The 19,361-nt window shown below is 54.3% G+C and overlaps 1 protein-coding gene across 1 annotated transcript in view; it reads left to right on the forward strand.

Moving 5' to 3' along the window:
- Window positions 1-317: 317 nt before the first annotated feature.
- PCDH17 (protocadherin 17) overlaps window positions 318-19,361 on the forward strand; it is a 193,592-nt gene continuing 174,548 nt past the window's right edge. The window contains exon 1 of the mRNA XM_077344311.1: window positions 318-4,249. Coding sequence (XP_077200426.1) covers window positions 1,628-4,249 — 2,622 coding nt within the window. The 5' untranslated portion in view covers window positions 318-1,627. The remainder of the gene's footprint in view (window positions 4,250-19,361) is intronic.

Here is a 19,361-nt window from a genome sequence, read left to right on the forward strand (position 1 = left end):
ACTCAGCCCGCCGCCTCGAAGCACCTGCAGTTCTGCCGGCGCCTTCCCGGGCAGGGGCGGGGGGGGGGAGAGCCCGCCGCCTTCGGCAAGCTGCCGCCCGATCGATCCCCGGGAAATAAATAAACGCCAGGAAGGAAGGAAGGAAGGGGGGGGGGGGCGACACACACACACGCCAAGTCCTCTCGCCTTCCAGCCCGGGATGGGGGTGGGGGGTCCGAGACGGCCTTTCTGGCCCCCGCGGCGCCTCCAGCGGCTCGTGCAGCGCCTCGATCCGCCGGCCGTGGCGGGGAAGCTTTTCCCCCCGGGGGACCCGAAGCGACCCGAAGCGGCTGGCGGCGGCGGCGGCGACTGCCTGCTGAATGCCAAGCCTCTTCCCGGGCAGGGAGGGCCGGTGCGTGTCTGTCTGGGGGCGCGCGCGGGAGCGTGCACGTGGGAGCGAGCGAGAGAGGGAGGGGACGCGCGGCGAGGGGGTCTCTCCGCCTCCCGCTCGCTTTTTAATCTCTGCGGCCAGCCCGGAGTTGCCTGTTGATCGCCTTCGCCGCCTCGATCGCTCGCTCGCGCGCGCGACACGCACCCAGACCCAGAGCGGGAGAGCGCCGGAGAGCGAGCCCAGAGGCAGCCGCCAAGGCAGCCAGGCAGGCAGCGAGCGAGCGAGCGAGCGAGCGGGAAAGTGCCGGCGCCTGCAGACCCTCGCCGAGGCAGGAGCGGGCGGGCGGGCGGGCGCAGGAGGCTGGCGCTGCGGAGCCGAGCGTGCCTTTGGCCGGGCACGCAGGACGGAGAGGGCTCTTCCCGCTCCCCGTGAGCCTGCGGCGAGGGCGCCTCTTTCTCCGCCTGCAGGAGCGGCCCCTCCGGCGGGACCCGCTCCTGGCCGCCGAGCGCCTCGCACTCTTGTGCTGGCGGCGCGCGTGTGAGGGAGGCGGAGGGGGAGGGAGGAGGCGGAGGAGGAGGAGGCAGGGCGCTCTTCTCCCTCCCGGTGGCGGCGAGAGATGCGGCGCTCCGCCGCAGCCGAGCGGGCGAGATTAGATCGGCGGATGCAGCAGCAGCAGCAGGAGCAGCAAGAGGAGCAGGAGCGGCGTCGGCGAGGGCAGCAGCGCTGAACAAGCCCCGGGAGCCCGGCGCGGGGCCGGCAGACGACTCTCCCGTCTCCGTCTCCGGCCGAGCGCGGCTCTCCCGTCTCCGTGTCGGCGTCGTGGGCCGCGGTCTGGCGGGGGCTGCGTGACCGGCGCGGGCTCCGCTGGCTGCGGCTTGTTCGGCTCTCCGCCGCTTCCCGGGCGAGGCGCGAAGAGGCAGGCGGCAGCGTCGCTGCGGATCTCCCTTCCCTCGCAGAGCGACGCCGGCGCCCTCGCCCGCCTCGCCGAAGTTGGACACCGCCAGCCAGCCAGCCAGCAAAGCAAGCGAGCAGCGGGGACTGCAGCGGCAAGCAGGCGAGCCGCCACCCGCCCGCCCGCCTCCCTCTCTCCATGGTGGGGCCGGGGCTCTGCGGAGCTCGTGGCGCAACAGGTGCTGGAACTTGAGAAGGGGGAAGGCGGCGGCGGCGGCGGCGAGGACGGCGGGCGGGGGGAGGCCGGCGGCGGCGGCGGCGGCAGGCCGGGCTTGGGCGGGGGAGCTGCGCGGCCGCCGGTCGGGGATGTGCCCGTCGGCGTGGTGGTTCCTGCTGTGCTGGGCGCCGGCCCTGACGCTCAAGAACCTCAACTACACGGTGCCCGAGGAGCAGGGCGCCGGCACGGTGATCGGCAACATCGGCCGCGATGCCCGGCTGCAGCCCGGAGGTAGCGGCGGGTCGCCGTCGGTGGAGCGCGCCCGGGGCGGCGGCGGCGTTGGCGTTGGCGGCGGCAAGTCGAGCTTCCGCGTGCTGGAGAACTCGGCGCCGCACCTGCTGGACGTGGACGGCGAGAGCGGCTTGCTGTACACGAAGCAGCGCATCGACCGCGAGGCCCTGTGCCGCTGGAGCGCGCGCTGCCTGCTGTCGCTCGAGGTCTTCGCCAACGACCAGGAGATCTGCATGATCAAGGTGGAGATCCAGGACCTGAACGACAACGCGCCCGCCTTCCCCGCCGACCAGGTCGACCTGGACATCTCGGAGAACGCCGCGCCGGGCACCCGCTTCCCGCTGGCCAGCGCGCACGACCCGGACGCCGGCGAGAACGGCCTGCGCACCTACCTGCTCACGCGCGACGACTACGGCCTCTTCGCCCTGGACGTGAAGGCGCGCGGCGACGGCACCAAGTTCCCCGAGCTGGTGGTGCAGAAGCCCCTGGACCGCGAGGAGCAGAGCCACCACACGCTCGTGCTGACGGCGCTGGACGGCGGCGAGCCCCCCCACTCGGGCACGGTGCAGCTCAACGTGCGCCTCATCGACTCCAACGACAACAGCCCCGTCTTCGAGGCCCCCGCCTACGTGGTGGAGCTGCCCGAGAACGTGCCGCTGGGCACCGCCGTGATCGACCTCAACGCCACCGACGCCGACGAGGGCACCAACGGGCAGGTGCTCTACTCCTTCAGCGGCTACACGCCCGAGCGCGTGCGCGAGCTCTTCAGCATCGACCCCCAGACGGGCCTGATCCGCGTCAAGGGCAACCTGGATTACGAGGAGGGCGGCCTGGTGGAGATCGACGTGCAGGCCCGCGACCTGGGCCCCAACCCCATCCCGGCCCACTGCAAGGTCTCCGTCCGCCTGGTGGACCGCAACGACAACGCCCCCTCCATCGGCTTTGTCTCCGTGCGCCAGGGCGCGCTCAGCGAGGCTGCCCCGCCGGGCACCGTCATCGCCCTGGTCCGGGTCACCGACCGGGACTCGGGCAAGAACAGCCAGCTGCAGTGCCGGGTGCAAGGGGAGGGCAGCGGAGGGGATGGAGCCGCCCCTTTCACCCTGGAGGAAAACTATGACAACCTGTACACGGTGGTGACCGATCGCCCGCTGGACAGGGAGGTCCAGGATGAGTACAACGTCACCATCGTGGCCAGAGACGGGGGCAGCCCTCCGCTCAACTCGACCAAATCCTTCACGGTGCGGATCCTGGATGAGAATGACAACCCGCCCCGCTTCAACAAGAACCTCTACGTCCTGCAGGTGCCCGAGAACAATATCCCCGGGGAGTACCTGGGCTCTGTGCTGGCCAAGGATCCGGACCTTGGCCAGAACGGCACCGTCTCCTACTTCATCCTCCCCGGCCACGTGGGGGACGTCTCCATCTTCACCTACGTCTCCATCAACCCCACCAATGGCGCCCTCTATGCCCTGCGCAGCTTCAACTACGAGCAAACCAAGCATTTTGAGTTCCACGTGCTGGCCAAGGACTCTGGCTCCCCCCACCGAGAGAGCAATGCCACGGTCCGGGTCACCGTCCTGGACGTCAACGACAACGCCCCTGTTATCGTCCTGCCCACCCTGGTCAACGACACTGCCGAGCTCCAGGTCCCGAGGAACGCCGGCGTGGGCTACCCCGTGGGCACCGTCCGTGCCTTGGACAGCGATTTTGGAGAAAGTGGCCACCTCACGTATGAGATTGTGGAAGGCAACGAGGAGCACCTCTTTGAGATGGACCCTGAAAGCGGGGAGATCCGCACTCTGCACCCTTACTGGGAAGAGCTGAGCCCCGTGGCTGAGCTCGTGGTCAAGGTCAGTGACCACGGGAAGCCCAGCCTGTCTGCCGTGGCTAAGCTGATCGTCCGGGCCTTGGCTGGGCCTCTGCCAGAGTCGGGGGAGCCCCAGGTGAACGGGGAGCAGCACCGGCGCCCCCACTGGGACTTGTCGCTCCCCTTGATCGTCACCCTCAGCACCGTCTCCGTCATCCTGCTGGCGGCCATGGTCACCGTGGCCGTCAAGTGCAAGCGGGAGAACAAGGAGATCCGCACCTACAACTGCCGTATTGCTGAGTACAGCCACCCCCAGCTTGGGGGAGGGGGTGGTGGTGGGGGCGGCGGGGGCGGAGGGGGCGGTGGGGGCAAAGGCAAGAAGAAGAAGATCAGCAAGAATGACATCATGCTGGTGCCCAGCGAAGGGGAGGACAGCCGGGGGCCCCTCAACGTCATGAACGTGGTCAGCAGCCCCTCCTTGGCCACCTCGCCCATGTACTTTGACTACCAGACCCGCCTGCCCCTCAGCTCGCCCCGCTCCGAGGTGATGTACCTGAAGCCCGCCTCCAACAACCTGACTGTTCCCCAGGGCCACGTGGGGTGCCACACCAGCTTCACGGGGCAAGGGACTAACGTCACGGAAGCTCCCCCCAGCAGGATGTCCATAATTCAGGTAGGAATCTTTTAGGACTGCTTTCTGTGGGTTCGCCAAGACCCCGAGGCTCAGGGGCCGGCACTGTCCTACCTGGGGGCCCCCTCTTGTCTAGGCCCAAAAACGAGGGGTTCAACCTCCGTAGCAATGAAACAGGCCAGCAGTCTGAAGCCGGTGTGGGCTCTAGAAGCAGGGGCCAGGCTGTGACTCAGTGGCAGAACATCTTCTTGGCATGCAGAAGGCCCCAGGTTCAGTCTCCAGTTAAAAGCAGCAAGCAGCAGAAGACCCTGGGCAGCCACTGCCCATCTAGTTAGAGAGCAGGGATTTCGGGTCGGATTGTGTGTGAGGCCGCTTGGTTTGTGCTCATGTGGAGGCACGCTCGCAAATGCACCAGACAAGGAGCGTTGGCTCAGTTTCAGAGCCTCTGCTTGGCCGGGCATCTCCAGTTCAAAAGGTGAAAGGCCTTCTGCCTGAGACCCTGGAGAAGTGCTGCCTGTCTCAGTAGGCAGTACGAAGCTTGCTGGGCCATGGGCCTGGTTCAGTTGAAGGCAGCTGCACGTGTTTTCCAAAAAAGGGTTTTTCACCTAGAATGTTCCTTAGGGAGACAGAAGACGGTATGAAGATCTTCTGCCACTTGTTGTGAATTGGAGCTGGCAGGCATTGTTCAGTTTCTCCCTCTCACGCACACTCACACACACACACAAATTTGAGATTTAAGCTGAAGAAAACTGTAGAGCCTGTAGCTTCCCATTTGTTCAGAGGGCCCGCTATTGCAAAACACATATATTTTTAATATTTAAAATGGCCTATGAAAATAAACCTGCCCGCCAAATATTTATTTTGGACACAGAGCAGTCTCTCTTGGGACCTGCCTCCTAATTATTAAAATAAATAAATAAACAGCAGGTTGACTTAGACTAGCTAGCATGGCTGAAGGCAGAAACAGTTCTTTCCCACCGTAACGCTCCTATTTAAAAAGATGGGATTTGCTGATTTCTCGTTGTAAATGCCTGGGCTGTGCCCTCTGTCTGTAGCGGCAATTTAGGAGATGAAAAGAAATTAAGAGAAGATCTATTTTGCCACCGGTTGACAAAATCAAAATTCTGGTCGGTCCGCTATCAGCTTTTGAAAGGCAGGAAAAGATTCTGGACCGGCCCATATTCAGATTGCTGGCAAACGTTATATGTTGCCCGATGGCTGCCAGACAACTGGATCCAGGGGTGACCTGCATGTATGACTGTTTTCGCACAACCCTGTTTCCAGGGCTTGAGGTTTTGGCAAGCATCCAGTAATCAAATGCTGAGAAACTGGGTGCTCTGCAAGGGCGTGAGCCTGCCTTAAAATGATTTCTGCTTTGTCTCCGAAAAGATCGCAGGGGTCAGGCCGTGCCTTAGATTGTGTCTCTTTCTTTGCAAGTGAAGGCTGTAAAATAGATGCCTTTTGTGGCACTAGGGAGCCCCCAAAGACAAGGACGTTGCTGGGATTTCAGGGCATGGAAACCGGTGGGGTCTGGGCATGCCTGAATATCCAAGGCCTGAGCGGCCTCCCTTATTTCTACAGCTATTTTCTCCTGGTCAAGGCCCAGTGCAATGAATACGTGAGCCCGGGTCTACATGGAGGGAGCTCAGCATTTGCTTTACTTCCATCCACCCTCTAGAACAGGGGTAGTCAAACTGCGACCCTCCAGATGCCCATGGACTACAATTCCCAGGAGCCCCTGCCAGCAAATGCTGGCAGGGGCTCATGGGAATTGTAGTCCATGGGCATCTGGAGAGGGCCCCAGTTTGACTGCCCCTGCTCTAGAGGACAAAAAGGGTTTTTGATGTTGCCACCAAGGTCCCACTGTAGTCCAATGGTTTTTATAGGATTGCTCTAGAGTTGTGTGGATCATAGCCCACCAACTTGGTCCCCAGCGCTCTGAAGGAAAACAGAACTCAGTCAGAGCAGTGGCCCTGAAGGTGCTTCCGGGGGTGCATTTCCAAGTCCATCTGGACATGAGCAAGAAAGGTTTGGGATGGGGTGAATGCTGGACTGTACCACTTCAGAGCACACGCATGGGGAGTCATATTTTGTAATATTGGGTGGGGGGGCTTGTATGACTAACCCCCCTCACACACACACACCAGTAGAGTACATTTATACATCAGAAAGAACCCTAGTATGTGAATTTCTTGTATGCAGGAAGGGATTTTCAGAGAGGTATTTCAAAACTTTGACTCAACCCCCCCCCCAAAAAAAAATGGTGGCACAATCCAGAATCCCCCCCCCCCGCACCCCTCTTTTGCAAATGGAAGTTTTCACAGCCCTGAGGGAGAGCAGGAATGGCTGGAGCTTCCTGGGCTTTCTGTATCCACAGTCAATGCTGGGGGGGGGGGGGTCTGTTCAGATTGCTGGCAGACATCATATATTTTATTCGTTCCCCCTTCGCTGCTTCTCCTGTGCTGTCCTGAGCCTCCGGGGGACGAAGCGAGGGTTCCCCGGGCACCACAGATGCGTTTTGTGCTCACGGAAGTGGCCCTTGATGCATGGAAAAGAGATCTGAAATGGAGTTCAGCTCCGTGCTGCTTTGACTGTTCTCTGTCTTCCTTTCCTATCTCTGCAATCCCCTGCACGTTTATTTGGGATTAGGCTTCCTGTGTTTATTTGGGATTAGGCTTCCTGTGAGATTGACACCTGAGTAAACGGATGTGGGGATCTGGGTGCAAAAGTTACTTCCCAACTTTCTCATCACACTCGGGTCGGACTGAGGAGGAGAACCCAGGACAGGGACCTACCAAGATCTGCAGGGGCTGGAAGCCGCTGGAGGCCAGGAACGGAGTCAGCCATTGGCCCTCTCTCCTGGGCGTGGCATTCGGGTTCCACGTGGCAGCAGCACAGGCAGAATTCTGCACTCAGACTGTCTTAGAGCGGGACACCTTTGGGGATGGCCTTGTGTTGCCAACCTCCAGGCAGGGGCTGGAGAGCTCTTTGAATCACGGAGCCTACAGAGCTCAGTTCCCCTGGAGTAAATGGCTCCTTTAGGACATTTTGACCCTCTGCAGTCCCTCCCCTCTGCAAATCCCACAGTCCTCCAATTTCCACCCCTCTGAATCTCCAGTTGGCAATCCTTAGAGTGGCCTTCTGTGGCCAATGCAGTTGCATGCACAAACACACACACACAGAGATACCTACAGGATAGTTTTTATTTAAAGCTTTCCTTTAATGGGGGGAAGGGTGTTTTTCTAGTGGAGGAGAGAAAGTGGAGAGAACCCGTGGTGTGCGGGAGGAAAATACCTGATTAAATAGCAGCTGTTGAGTTATGGAAGTAGGGGTGTGTGTGTGTGCGCTTGGGGGGGGGGGGTTGTTCCCATGCAAGGTCACTGTGAACTCAACCCACTATTGAGTTGTATTCCAGAAACAATTTCATTTTATGCTTATCATAGATGTGTGTTGCTATCAATTAGGTGAGCAGAGCAATACTCAGGATCTGAAATTGATTTTAACAAAAAGTGACACTTAGAGGAAGAAGATTAGGTTAGGGCAGAACTGGAGGTAATTTGATTTATAATTCATGCATTTAAAATGGGTATGTCCCCCTCCCCCTCTTCTTTGGGTTAGTGGCACTCATTTTATGTCATGTCTTTTTAAAGAATGTAAAACGGAGTAGTCAGAATACCAAAAACAAGACAAAAAAGCCCATGCCTTAACCCAAATCCTTTCTATCCACTGTAATAGCTGTTTGAATATTGAGAATTATTATATTTTACTAAAGTGATGTGAAATCTGTCTGAAGCAAGCGATGCACACCGTACTGATCCTAAGTAAATAAGGATTTTAATGTAGTGTAACATCCCATCTGGTAAACATGATTTTCTTTTCTTAAACAGTGTATGTTGTATTATTATTTTGTCCAGAGATCTATATAAAACTGCAAGAGGCATTTCCTCCCTTAAAAAGGTGTTTTGTGGTTTCTGTAAAATGCTAACCCTCCTGACAGTGGGAAGCCTTCGTTCTAAGGGTGACCTAGTAGGTGTGCAGAAATTGTAACAGACAGGGTTGCATTGATGTTCAACAGTGCAGTAATGTCTCCCTCCTCAGACCTCAGAAAAATCAAGAGGACATAGATTTGGAGTCTAAATAAGTGACGTTCCTTGTCATCGAAATGACACATCCTCAGTTCCACCAAAGTTCACATTTTAGAAACAGTTGCAACTTGCCATTAAGTGGCTGCAGCACAGTATTTCTGCAGGCTGTGCTGAAGAGACTCATTTAGGCACAATAGTTCAGGGGTGGCCAGACTGGCTCTCCAGACGTTCATGGACTACAATTCCCATGAGCCCCTGGGAGTTGTAGTCCATGGACATCTGGAGAGCTGCAGTCTGGCCACCCGTTCCATAGTTCCTTTCAGTCCACCCAGTTATCAATGGAGACCTGAAATTCAGGACCAGGTTGGAAAATTCAGCTTTGGGGGTGGAGCGTGGGGGGGGGCAGGGCTAAAAGAGGAGACCAACCTCTGTAGTGCATGATGCCAAGGAAGCCACAGGCCAGAGCAGCCTCCTCCTCCCCCCCCCCTGGAGCTAATCTCTGTCATCTGGAGATCAGAACATTAGAACATCTCCAGCTCCTCCCAGGAGGTTGGCATCCCCAGTAACTGACAAGAGGCAAAACAGTTTTTCTTCCTTCCTTGGTATGGACCACTCTGGCTTAGAAAACTTCACCTCCCGAATGTGTTCCGAGTCGCACGCCGGACCACCTTCTGCAAGGGAGGTCAAGCACAGCGGGGGAAGGGTCTCCGGTCTTCCCTGCCCTACTTAGGAAGATGAGCCTCCATCTTGGGAACCTTGTCCTCAGGCACCCACCTGTCTGCTGAGATGGGGGAAACACTGTTATTACCCGTGGATTGCTCCCCATCAGAATCTAGGGCTGGGGAAAAGCCAGCACGTGAGGGTATTTCTTGGGCTTTCCTTAAGAGCAACACACCGTAGAATTGTAGAATCCTAGAGTTGGAGGGGACCTCCAGGGTCATCTAGTCCACCCCCTGCCCAATGCAGGAAATGGCCACAAGAACCAAGCAGCTACACAGTCCCTTCTGCCCACCCCACTTACCATCTGCCTAAATTCACAGAATTAGCATTTCTGTCAGATGGCTCTCCAGCCTCTGCTTAAAACCTTCCAAAGAAGGAGAACCCACCACCTCCCAAGAAAGCCTGTTCCACCGAGAAACTGCTCTAAATGACAGGAACTTCTTCTGGATGCTTAGCTGAAAATGCTTTTGAATTAATTTCATCCCACTGGTTCTGGCTGCTTGCTGTCCTCCCAAGGGTTGTCTGAAGTTCTCCTGGAATTGTGATTGACATCCAGGCAACGAAATTAGCTCCCCCCCCCAAGAAAATGGCAGCTTCAGCAGGTAGACTTGGTGGGGTTGTATCAGGGGTTGTCAAACTGTGACCCTCCAGATGTCCACGGACTACAATTCCCATGAGCCCATGTGCTGACGGGAGTTCATGGGAATTATAGTCTGTGGACATCTGGAGAGCTGCCGTTTGGCCACCCCTGGATTATATCTCTGGGTCTCTTTTTCCTCCCAGGCTTCACCTTCCTCAGGCTCTTGCAAACCTCCTGGAATTTACCAAGCCAGAGTTGGTAACCCTAGATCAGGGGTAGTCAAACTGCGGCCCTCCAGATGTCCATGGACTACAATTCCCAGGAGCCCCTGCCAGCATTCGCTGGCAGGGGCTCCTGGGAATTGTAGTCCATGGACATCTGGAGGGCCACAGTTTGACTACCCCTGCCCTAGATAGAGCTTTGCCTGCATTATGATGTTTGCATGGGAAATTGTACAGTTCTGTCCTAGCAGGCTTGCCAACCTTCTGGTCTGATTCCCCATTCTTCCTCCACATGGACCCAGCTGGGCAACCTTGGGCCAGGCACAGTTCTCTCCAAACTCTTTCAGCCTCTTCTTTCTCCCAGGGCTGGGGGTGGGAGGAGAAGGGGAGGCAATTGTAAGCCACGTTGAGATGCCTTAGGAGAGAAACAAGTGGGGTATAAGAAGCTACTCCTCTTGTAGCAGATAGCTTTCAGGCTAATCCTGTAATTAAAATAAAGTAAATAAATTATCCCACCCTTTCAGCCGTGCCACTGAGAAGAAAATGAGGAAGGGAGAAACGTGAAGCTGCTCTGAGTAACTTGGGTCGGGGGTCAACAGAAATGTGAAAGCCCCTCAAGGGTTCTCTGGGCGGCAAACGCAAGTTGCCTTTCTGCACTGAACATTTCCACGTGTTCAAAACTTTCAGACAAAGTGACATTTGCTCCTCAGCACCAAGTGTTTGTTTCCAAGATTTTATTGTAATGATGACGATAAAACACCGAAGTTGGCAAACCTTGATAATTAAAAAGTGAAACCGCTCAGAATGAAATCCCTTCCCCACACGCTGACTGATGCACTTCAGTGCCCTTGGCAAGAGAGCCTGACAAAGCGTTGAATAAAGCACTTTCAATCCACTTTGCAAAATCCACTTCCAAGCCGTTGCTCAAGCACACGGACAGTGGACTGGAAGTGCAGCTCTCGCTATCTGTGGCAGCGCAACTTGATAAGACAAATCCACTCGCAAATTATCACTAAAGTGCATCTTGAGCGGACTGAAAGTGCATCATTCAGTTTGTGTGAAAGTGGCTAAGAGATCCCAAAAAGACCCAGTGGAAAGAGGCCTGGGGGTATCACTGGGAACTGGAATACTTCGAGACAGACTAGGAATCCTCAGAGTCTCTGCAGCCCCAACGCCGGCGTTTGCTAGTAATTCATTAGGAACAACCCAGCCACAAGGCCTTGCCATAGGGAAGGCATCTCCCAAAGAAATGTTTTTCATCTCATCACAATTTCCCCCGGCATCCCCTTCACCCCTGGCCATCCCATCATTCCCACCTATTCCTTCCATAGCCCTGAAGTTGAAGATCTCATTTTATTTTGCAAAGAGCCTCATTTGACTCCAGAGCGGAGGTTGCTGACCCCTGGGATGTTCTGGGGGTTGTGCAATAAATGCCTAGAAAAGTTTGCACGTTGTAGTAGTAAAATTGCCAGTTAAGCATTGGGGTTCTGATCCAGCCCCCTTAACTGTGGATTCCCAGAGGCTTTAAATCTCCCAGATTTTAAATGAGAGCCATTTGATCTCAGCTGCCTGGAGCACAAATGGAAGCCCTTCCACACATTTGGGGAAGAAAGACCTTGGGGGGGGGGGGAGAAAGGGAAACATGAGTCCTCCGTTATGGAGCCAGGGTGGAAGAGGGCTTAGGAGGTAATTCTGGAGCGTCATAGACAGGCACTGGGGCTCAGTGGAAAAGCCGTTCCTTGGCCTGCAGAAGACGCCAAATCCCAATCCCGTGGCATGCACTGTGAAATTCCTCCACCCGAGACCCTGGAGAGCCCCTCCCAGTCACAGACCTCCCTGGGCCCAGGGTCTGGCTTGGTAGGTGACAGCGTCCTGTGTGCAAACCCCTGCGTTGCCATGGAGTTCCCTGGGTGGTTCCTTTCAGCTTCACCTGACAGCTGGCAGGACCTGTGATTCCTGAGCGGCTCGGGGGAAGACAGAACAGCCTTGAGGGAGTCCACCTGCAGTCCTGCACTTTACTGGGCCGTGAATCCGGCCTCTGTCGGTCAGGTGGGGCTGCTTATGCAGGCCAGAAAGTGCTGCTCTCCAGTTCCCAACCTGGAGTTGGGCGGCTATGAAAGGCAAGGTGAAGTAACAGAGAGCGACCTTAAAGTCACGGAATGTGCTGGGTGGCCTTTTGCCCTTCACTCCCTCTCCCCCCGCAAAGTGGCCTACTTTGCAGGGTTGGTGTGAGGATCAAGAGGTGGAAGGGTGGACCTGAGCTCTGTGCAAACTCAGGCAGGTGTGCTGCATTGGTGACTCCCCAGGGCAGGGGTAGTCAACGCGTGCGAGGGCAAGAGGGCAGGTGGAGAGCAGGCACGTGCGGTGAGGGGTGTGTGGTCTAAGCCAGGGGTGGGCAAACTGTGGTCCTCCAGATGTTCATGGACTACAATTCTCACGAGCCCCTGCCAGCATTTGCTGGCAGGGGCTCGTGGGAATTGTAGTCCATGAACATCTGGAGGACCACTGGTTGACTACCCCTGCCCTAGGGTGAGATGCTGGCCAGAGGCTAACTTTGCCGCTCGTGCTGCTGTCTTTGCCTCCCCCCCACCCCCTTCGGGATCATCTCGGTCGCTTACGGTCCCTCTCTGCTTCCCCACCTTTCCTTTCGTAGCCACCCGATACCCCAAAGTGAACCAAGGGAAGCTTTTCATGACCTTGGCGTCTAGTACTAAGAAATGTTTTTACTTCTTAAATTTCATTGTGTCTGTTAAACACCCAAGACTTGGGACAGGAGAAGGGGGGGCCTGGAGGCACCCACAGTTGTTCCATGCTGAGGACAACAGAGGAAACTTTTCGGAAGAGGAAGTATTATTATTATTATTATTATTATTATTATATTTAAAAACAATCTAAGGTGTATGGGGTGGGTACAATAAAAGATGGGATTTCTCTCTCCTATAATGTTACAGGCTCTCAGTAGATTCCAGACAGGCCTAAACACTTATTCCCAAAATGCAGAAGTGAATTTATGGGACTGACCCGCAGAAAATGTAATAATCACACATGTTGGGTTTTTTTAAGGCTCCTGCCCATCAAGAATCCTGCATTCTGCCACAAGTAAAAACCTCTCGGATGCAGTTAATGGGGGGTGAGGAATGGCAGAACTTTGCCCCAAGGAGGAAAAGGACATTCAGGTTTGGTTCCTTCTTTCTCTGCTCAGATACTTAGGGGGGAAACCTTTTTCAGACCTGGGGAGAACTCTAGGACCTCTGATTTCACCCACAGGGTATGCCAACCCCCCTGTGCCAGGATTCCAAAGGTACCCACAGGCTCAAAAAGTCTGGGGATCTCCAGAGTAGAGGATGACCAGTCCCTTTTAGCCATCAGACTTAAATAGACTTTCCGTGTATAGAGGCAGTATACCTCAGCACGCCTGCTGATGGGTGCAGGTGGGGAAGGCCATAACTTTAATAATTATTTAGGACCTTCCAGAGCAGAGGTTACTCGGGCCAGATCTGACATATATATGACTTCACTGGACAGACCATGTGAGCCATAAGATGTAATGCCAGGCACAGGGGATTGTAAACTTTATAAATGACACAGGGAAGCCCAGTTAGCGGTGTTATTTTTTACTCATACTACAAACAAAAGTAATTGATTCGTAGGAGTGAAAGCAACTGATTTACTGGGGAATCCACAAAAGTCCCTATAAATGCATTTAATCAGATGCAAGACTGTGTCCCCCCTCCCCCTGGAGTACCATAAAAACGGTCTATCTTACATTTCCATCCAAATTAGTTACTTTTTGTATGTATAGCACTTTTAGGAGACAACTCATCTTCCTTGCAAGTTAATAAGGTCGTTTTTCAGCATCCCCACTCCCCCTTAAGCCCAGACCCTGAGCATGGTCATGATCTGTCTCTCACTGTTTCTGCTCTTGTCCTGACCTGGCTCTGAGGGTCTTGAGGAGGGGCACCAGACTTCCCCCTGCACTGTCCCACCCTCACCAGTAATCCTATGAGGTGGTCCAGGCTGAGCAACCCAGACTCCAGGTCCTCGGCTCCAGAGGAGGGGGTGGATCTGAACCTGGTTTCCCCAAATTCCCCCTTCCCGCTCTCATCCCTGCCGCCTTTCCCGGGGGCTGAAGGGAAGGGCTGATGGAGAGGCTGTTTCCGAAACCTCAGAGGGGTCCTTTTTGTCCTCCTGCAACGTTTTTGCATCCAGCCATTCAGATGTCTTTCTCCCTTCCCTCCTCCCCTCCTCCCCTTGCTTCCTCTGCCAGGATGTCTTTCCCCACCTTCTCTGCCACCCCCCCCCTCCACGGTTTCCCCTCAGCCTCACAGTCCTGTCCCCCTGGCAATTTCCTTTCTATTTCTTGACAGCTTAGACCAGGGGCGGGCAAACTGTGGCCCTCCAGATGTCCATGGACTACAATTCCCATTCTCATGGGAATTGTAGTCCATGGGCATCTGGAGGGCTACAGTTTGCCCACCCCTGGCTTAGACCACACACCCCTCACCGCATGTGCCCGCTCTCCACCTGCCTTCCTGCCCTTGCATCCGTTGCTCACAGGCTGTATAAGACCTCTGGACAGGCCGGTGCCAGCCCCCGAGCTGTATGTCTGACACCCTTGTTCCTAAGGGCTCTTTTGGGAGCTGAGTACAGCACCGTTGGTCTGTCCCTCTGACACTGTTCTTGAACTCTTTTCCACGCCTAATCACACCTCGGTCGAAGTTGGCTGTTCTCCCATTTCCTTCCATGATGCTTGTGTGCAAAGATTAGACCTGCACGGATGACCTGCCTTGGCTACCTGCAGTAATTTCATGCTAACAAGAAGCCCTTTGAAAAATACTCCTGGTAAACAAGCCAAGCTTTTCTGTTCCTCCCCATTTCCCAAACTAAACAAACAAACAAACAAGAACAAGATGAAAGAGTTGATGGATAAAGGGAAAGTCGCACATGGAGACGATTTAAGATGACGCCGCGTGGTCGTCAAACCGAGCCTGCATGAGCCAGTTGTGCTGCCGCTGATGGGATATTGACAATGGCCCTTCTGCTCTGAGGGGCAGATATAGCAGAGGCAGAAGAAGGGTGCTGCTTTTTTGTTAAACCCGGGCAGCAACACAAAAAGCCCATTTTGCAAGGAACTTTTCAAGCTGAGAATCACTGGGGTTTGCTGTCGTAGGCAGTCCTGTAACGTTTGAAGATAAAGTACGGATTGCTGGTCATGCTGCCAGGCACTTGAGGTTTACGCTGTTCCTACAGATTACTGTCAGATCCCAAGGCCGCCTCATCACCAGGTGTCCCAAGAAGCATCTCAGAAGAAGAGATGAGATTTGGGGGGGGGGGAGAGAAACCCCCCCTAGGCTGTGTCCCCTGCTGTTTGGATTTCTTATCCTGTTGCCTTGCTTTAATAAACCTCTCTGATTTCACCTTGAGAAACTTCAACAGGGCCTGAAAAGCAGGAGAGATATTTCAAGTTGCTGCTAGTGTGTTGAATCATTAGGAAAACCCAGTATCGTGAGAGCTGCATTGTTTGTTTGTTTCTTCCCGCTTTGTTCACTAGCCTAGTAATTTTCTGTTAGTTAGTGGGAGTTAATAATATTATTTAAGTGAGCGTAAACATGGGCTCACAGTCTTTTGTCTGGGGAAAGGGGAAAAAAACTCCAAACAAGTCCTGAGGAATCCTGCCTCCTGGGCTTGGGTGACTTCATGTACAAGGGAAAAATTCTAGGATTTCTTTTTTTCCTTTTTTTATTGTTTGGCTGTCACATCGCAGGTGACTTTTGCTGAGCTCATAGGGCAGGGGTGGCTAAACTGTGGCTCTTCAGATGTCCCTGGGCTCAAGGTAACATTGGTCCATGGACCTCTGGAGTACCACAGGTAGCCACTCCTGCTGAAAGGTCATGGCTGGGATCTGTCCAGTGTCCTTGTAAGTCCTGGAGGAGACACCTGCCATCCATGCGGCTGAATGGCAGGAGTCTGCTGGGTCTTAAAGCGTCAGGTCCTGTTCACTGTGTAGGCCTAGCAGCTTCTTGATCGGTTCAACCAGGGAATATGACATATTTTGAAATTTCTAGATACATTTATTGGTTTACTTCATTCGCGTCCCACCTTTCTCCACAACGGGGACTCAAAAGGGCTCAGGTCGTTCTCCTCACAGCCATTTCATCCTCTTAACAACAACCCAGGGAGGTAAGCTTCCATTTGCAAACATCGGGAGCAGTTACTGTGAATACCCCCATGGCTTCGTGGCCTCTTCTGGCCCTCAAGGATCTGAAGAAGTTTGCATGTCCATGGAAACTGACACCTCAAATAAAACTTTGCTAGACTCCGTTCTAATATCACTTTAGAGCAGCCCTTTTCATGCTTTTGACCAGGGGTAGTCAAACGGCCTCAACATCAAGAAAACAAAGATCATGGCAGCTGGCCCTCTCAACTCCTGGCAAATAGATGGGGAAGAAATGGAGGTAGTGACAGATTTTATTTTCCTGGGCTCCAAGATCACTGCAGATGGGGACTGCAGCCAAGAAATTAAAAGACGCTTGCTCCTGGGGAAGAAAGCTATGGCAAATCTAGACAGCATCCTAAAAAGCAGAGACATCACCCTGCCAACAAAAGTGCGTTTAGTCAAGGCTATGGTATTCCCAGTTGCAATGTATGGCTGCGAAAGTTGGACCATAAGGAAGGCCGAGCGTCAAAGAATTGAGGCTTTTGAACTCTGGTGCTGGAGAAGACTCTTGCGAGTCCCTTGGACTGCAAGGCGAACCAACCGGTCAGTCCTAGAGGAGATCAGCCCTGACTGCTCTTTAGAAGGCCAGATCCTGAAGATGAAACTCAAATACTTTGGCCACCTCATGAGAAGGAAGGACTCCCTGGAGAAGAGCCTAATGCTGGGAGTGATCGAGGGCAAAAGAAGAAGGGGACGACAGAGAATGAGGTGGATGGATGGAGTCACTGAAGCAGTAGGTGCAAACTTAAATGGACTCCAGGGAATGGTAGAGGACAGGAAGGCCTGGAGGATCATTGTCCATGGGGTAGCGATGGGTCGGACACGACTTCGCACATAACAACAAAGTCAAACGGCGGCCCTCCAGATGTCCGTGGACTACAATTCCCAGGAGCCCCTGCCAGCATTCGCTGGCAGGGGCTCCTGGGAATTGTAGTCCACGGACATCTGGAGGGCCGCCGTTTGACTACCCCTGCTTTTGACCATGCAGGAACCCTTGAAATAATTTTGCAGACTTTGGGGAGCCTTGGGAATTATGTCAGCTGGCCACGCCCCTGCCACACCCCCAGGAGTGACATCACTACCTGCACCCTTCGCCCTCTTTTTTGTTTCCTCCCCCCTCCTTTACTACTACTAGGGCAGTTCTGCCTCCTGTAGGCTGGAAGAGTAAGAGCAGAGAATCCAGCTCAGACCCCCCCCCCTCCAATACCACACCACTTGAGTGCTCCCACGGACCCTCTTCAGAGACCCCTTGCTGGGAATCCCTACTTCAGAGTATTGAAGCAATTTGGCTCTGGTGCATGCAGCAGGCCATCAAAGCAGGGAGGAGACCTGAGGGATGGGAGCTGAGCTCAGGTCACCTAAAGATGCTTCTCACCAGCTGCAAGATGGGAGGCGAAAATGTTCTGGTTCACAGCCAGGCCTCTTGGTTCCTGCCGCAGCCGGCTCCCCCCCCCCCACCAGATGGATGGCTGACAAAGACCAGGGCAGCAGCAGTGACCACACAGAGGCTGGAGTCCTCCACTCCAGGTTGGAAACATTTCAGGAGACTTTTTTGGGGGGGGGGCATTGAGCCCCATCTCCATGAACCATCGACTGCAGCCTCCCAAGGTGCCCTTTCTCCTCCAGGGGTGGGGATGGGGCTGACCTCTGTCATCTGGCGGTCAGTTGTAATGCTGGAAGATCTCAGGGCCCCACCTGGCTCCTGGCAGCTCTGTCCAGGCAGCTTAATGGGCAGAGGGGGAATATCCACCAGTGTGTTTATGAGCAGACTGCTTTTAATGCTTTTTTATCTGTTGTTTTCTGAAACGGTTTCTTGGTTCCTGAAATACTCGGGAGAAAGACAGGGCCTTGATTCAGCAGTGGCACATTGGCCCGGCATGCCGTCCTGGGTTTAATTCCCGGCTGGTTTAAAAGATCAGGTGTGTGTGTGTGGGGGGGGGGGGGGTGATGTGGAAGACCTCTGCTTGAGATCCTGGACAGGTGCTGCCAACCTGAGTGGACAATATGTGGTGGTTTAATGCAGCTTCATGTCTCTATTTTCAGTCAATAAAATTTATTGGGGGCATTTGGCCAAATGATGTTCTGCAGCACAATTCCCAGCGGGACCGGCCAGTCATTTGTTCTGGTGGATCCAAGTGGGCTGTGAGATAGATCAAGATGGGTGTCCATGTCAGTCCATCTGTAGCAGTGGAAAAGAGCTGGAGTCCACAGCAACTTCAAGACTAGCAGAATGTGAGTGAGGGGAGGGGCTTCCATGAATCATTGTTCACTTCTTCAGATTCGGCTATGTCAGTCTCTGTCCTGGTATCTTGGAGAGCAGAGTGATTTCAGATGCTGGATGACAATAGCAGGCGTGATTGCATTAGGTGTGATATGCAGAGTGGGCATAGGTGTGGAGAAAACAGGATTGGTAATGGAAAACCTAGATCTGGATTCAGTCCCGGAGGATACGCTGCCCTTAGCTTCATTATCAGTTGCAATTCAGCAGTCAGTATTCAAATTGACGAACCTCTGGGTATTGAGCATTTATTTTTACATTTTTAAATCAAATTTATATGCCGCTTTCCCCCAAGGGCTCAGAGTGGCTTACAATCCATCATAAAACAGTGATTTAAAAAGTTCTAACATTTTAATTTAAAATGTTCAAGGAACTTCCTGCCTTCCCTCTGATAGGAGGGATGGGGTGGTGAAGTGCCGATGTTCATTATTTGTGTTGACATCTGGGTAGGGAGGCTGCCTATTGATGGCATTCTTCAGATCTCAACCAGGGCCCTGATCTCACTTGGGATGAGTGTTCCACCAGGCCGGGGCCAGGGCTGAAAAGGCCCTGACTCTGTTTGAGTCCAGTTTTATTTCTCTGGGACCAGGACCTTGAGCTGATTTAATATGCTCAGTCTTAAATATCTCGGGTGGGGTGTGTGTGTGGAATAGAAGAACTGACCCCACAGCATTTGGGTGGCACCACAGTGGGGTATAATGGCTACTGGAGGCCTTCCTGCAACGGTCATCTCCAGATGGTATTTTGGTAACTTGCTCTACGCAGGCCTGCCCTTGTCCCTGACCTGGAAACTGCAGCTGCTGCAGGATGGAAGAAGAAGAAGAAGAGTTGGTTCTTATATGCCGCTTTTCCCTACCCGAAGGAGTCTCAAAGCGGCTTACATTCGCCTTCCCTTTCCTCTCCCTACAACTGACACCCTGTGGGGTGGGTGAGGCTGAGAGAGCCCTGATATTCCTGCTTGGTCAGAACAGTTTTATCAGTGCTGTGGCAAGCCCAAGGTCACCCATGTGGGGGAGTGCAGAATCGAACCCGGCATGCCAGATTAGAAGTCCG

The sequence above is a fragment of the Paroedura picta genome, chromosome 6 (assembly GCF_049243985.1).
Source record: "Paroedura picta isolate Pp20150507F chromosome 6, Ppicta_v3.0, whole genome shotgun sequence".
In the NCBI taxonomy this organism is placed as follows: Eukaryota; Metazoa; Chordata; class Lepidosauria; order Squamata; family Gekkonidae; genus Paroedura; species Paroedura picta.